This window comes from Chiroxiphia lanceolata, chromosome 3 (assembly GCF_009829145.1).
Source record: "Chiroxiphia lanceolata isolate bChiLan1 chromosome 3, bChiLan1.pri, whole genome shotgun sequence".
Lineage (NCBI taxonomy): Eukaryota > Metazoa > Chordata > Aves > Passeriformes > Pipridae > Chiroxiphia > Chiroxiphia lanceolata.
The window spans coordinates 116,405,577-116,408,650 of record NC_045639.1 but is presented as its reverse complement, the minus strand read 5'-3'; the positions used below and the strand labels follow the sequence as shown (position 1 = coordinate 116,408,650).

Sequence of the window (3,074 nt, the reverse complement as noted above, 5' to 3'; positions counted from 1 at the left end):
ACAGGGATGTTCATTAACATTAAGATGAGGGTGGGGACAGGGACAAGTCCTACAGCGTCCTTGGCTGTGGCTGTGGGCAAATCCAAGCACCAAAACTGGGGATGTTTTGCCAGTGGCTCTGCCAGGGTGGTGACAGCCATCAGGAGCTGAGGATGTCACAGCTGCACAAGGGTCGGGGTCTTCCCACTGCCAGCTGGGGGGCTCACACTGACAGCACCCACCAGATCGGGATTGCCAGGGAACTCTGCAATTCCCTGGGGCAGAACCCACCTGAAGGAAAACGCACCTTAAAACATTTTCCCGTGGGAATTCCTCGGGGCAGAGCCACGTCCCTGCGCTGGTGTCCCCGGCTGGTGCCAGGGGTTAATGCCAGGAGAGGGACAGCCCCCTTCCCACGGGGCAGGGAACAGGGATGGGAGCCACACGGGATCCCTCCCCAGCTGGTCTGCTGGTGCCAGGCACAGGGACAGTGGTGGCCTTGGCTGCTCGTGCCATCCCTGGCACACACGTGCCCGGGGGCTCCGTGGATCCCCAAGGCTGTGCCCATACAGTTGGAGTGTGTCCCCGGGGGTTGCACCAAGCTTCAGTGCCATTCCCTATTCCTGCGGGCACGGAGGAGCGCGGGAGCGAGTGGGATTGTCCCCGGGAGCGGGATTGTCCCCGGGAGCGGGATTGTCCCCGGGAGCAGCTGGCGGAGCCGATGCCGTAAGCGCGGGGAACGTCTCCAAGAGCAGCCCTTGCGAGCAAAGGGAGCCATGTTCTGTCATCCGCCAAATATTTAATAAATCCATCTTCTCCCCCGCGGGGTGTCTTGTCCCTTCGCCATGTGGGGGAAAAAAAAAAAAGGCGGGGGATCTCGTGAAAAAAAAAGGGGGGGGGGGAAAAAGGGTTTTTCCTAAGGAAGCGCCCGCTCGGAGGCGGGAGCAGCTGCCGGTGCTGTGCCGTGGGGCCGCGGGGCAGGGCCGGAGATCCCCGCATTGGTCATGGCTGCGGGGCGCTGGGAGAGCACAGAGCTGCCAGTGTTCGGGCCCTCGGCACGGCGCCACAGCTGCCCTGCCGCCAGATGTGCGGGGTGTGCGCTGGGGGCACATCCGTGCCCCCAGCGCACACCCCGCACATCTGGCGGCAGCAGAACGGGCCCCGGGGGCGGGGGGTGGGCGTTGGGGTGGCAGAGCCACCGGTGGAAACCTCACTCCCAGAATCCCTGGGATCCCGGGTGCAGGTGCGTCCCCCCCCTCCCCGCTCCCCCAGCCCGGATTTGGCGCAGCGCTGCCCCTTCTCCTGGTGCTCGTTGGTTTTAGGGATTAGGCGCCTCGGTGGGAAAAGATCCGGACCCTTCCCAGAGCCGGGGGCCTGGGGGCAGCTTCGTGCTGCAACAGCCTGGCGTGGGGGTGAGAGCGGGAGCGAGAAATGAGAGCCCAGGGGCACCATGTGCCCGTGGACGGAGTGTGTCACTGCACAGCCGGCTCTGCCACCGTGGCACCGGCACTCTGTGGGGCACCGGCACTCTGTGGGGCACCGGCACACTCTGGGACACTGGCACGCCCCCGGGTTCTGCCTGTCCCCAGCATCGGCATCGTCCCTGCCAGGCCCCCTGTCCCCCCGTGCCCACCACCGCAGGTCCCTGCCCCATTCCCCCCGTCCTGGCCTCGCCCCCTGCCTGGGGACACGGACCCACCGCGGTTTCTGGTGAGGCCCTCGGTGTGCCCCGGGCACGACCCCCACCCCGGGACCCCGAGCACGGGGAGGGTCCCCCCCAGCCATCCTGTGCCCCCCCCCCACGGGGACGCGGGTGCAGACACAGGAGCGGTGCAAGCCCAGTGGCACCACTGTCCCCGTCCCTGCCCCTCTGCTCATCCCACAGGCAATAACCCTTTCACACCTCATTAGAGCCGCAATTAACCCCGATTACCCCCAGCTGCGGGGGGGGCGGGGCCGCTCCCGCTCAGCGTGAGGGGCAGCGGGTGGGCTCAGCCCCACGAGATCTCAGGGTGACCTCCGGGTCTCTGCGCACACCGAGGAGACCCCCAGGGACCCCATGGAGACCCCAGGGGCCCTGCACACACCAAGGAGATCCCAGAGACCCCATGGAGACCCCACGGTCTCTGCGTACACCAAGGAGACCCCAGAGACCCCACAGAGACCCCCGGGGCCCTGTGCACACCAAGGAGACCCCCAGGGACCCCACGGAGACCCCCGGGGCCCTGTGCACACCAAGGAGACCCCCAGGGACCCCACGGAGACCCCCGGGTCCCTGCGCACACCAAGGAGACCCTCAGGGACCCCACGGAGACCCCCGGGGCTCTGCACACACCAAGGAGACCCCCCAGGGACCCCACGTGGCCCACGGAGAGCTCAAGGACCTCATGTGCCCCACGTATCCCCAACACCTCAGGAAGACTCCAGGGGTCTCTGTGCACCCCAAGGAGCCCTCAAGGACTGCGTGTACCCCAGGGACCCCACTGATGTGCGGGGAGGGCGAGCCCCGGCCCCCGCAGCCCCCCTTCCCCCCGGTGTCCCCTCACACGTGGCCGGGGGCTCGTGTCCGCGCCAGACCCCGGGGCCGGGGCCGCTCCCTGAGCTCCCCCCGCTGCGGCTCTTTCCATCCCCGGATCGATGCCTCCGCTCCAGCCGCCGCTGCGGCTCCTGCCCTTCATCCCAGCCCTCCTCCTCCTCCTCCCCGCTCCCCCGCCCCGGGGAGCGCCCGGCGGGGTTATCGGTGGGCAAACACAGACCCGGGCGGGACCCCGCGGGTGCGGCCGCAGGTGCCGGAGCCCGGCACGGAGCCTGTCCCGGCTCGGGGGGGCTGCGGCCCCTCCCCGGGGGTCCCGGACCTCGCCGTGCCCGCCCGCCCTCGCACCCCCGTGTGACACACGCCGTGTCCCCAGGGACGGCCGCTGCCACGTGCTCCCGGTGCCACCAGCGCTCCCACACCCCGCGGCTGCCGCGGGCCAGGGGTGGCACAAGCCCCGTGGCACTGGGGGACAGGGCCCAGGGGACGCGGCCCCGCTGAGCCCCTCCCGGCACCCTCCTCCCGCGGGCACGGCGGTGGGGCGGGGGGTGCGGGCCGGGGG

At 69.6% G+C, this 3,074-nt stretch overlaps 1 protein-coding gene across 1 annotated transcript; it reads left to right on the top strand.

Annotated features, from left to right (window-relative positions):
• The first annotated feature begins 2,087 nt into the window (after positions 1-2,087).
• LOC116784087 (basic salivary proline-rich protein 4-like) lies at positions 2,088-2,870 on the top strand. The gene has a single exon (XM_032682267.1). The coding sequence runs from the start codon at positions 2,088-2,090 to the stop codon at positions 2,868-2,870; it is 783 nt and encodes a 260-aa protein (XP_032538158.1).
• The last annotated feature ends 204 nt before the right edge of the window (positions 2,871-3,074 follow it).

Excerpts from the sequence above, each read along its gene's own strand:
- LOC116784087 (XM_032682267.1), top strand. The coding sequence starts at position 2,088 with ATGGAGACCCCACGGTCTCTGCGTACACCAAGGAGACCCCAGAGACCC.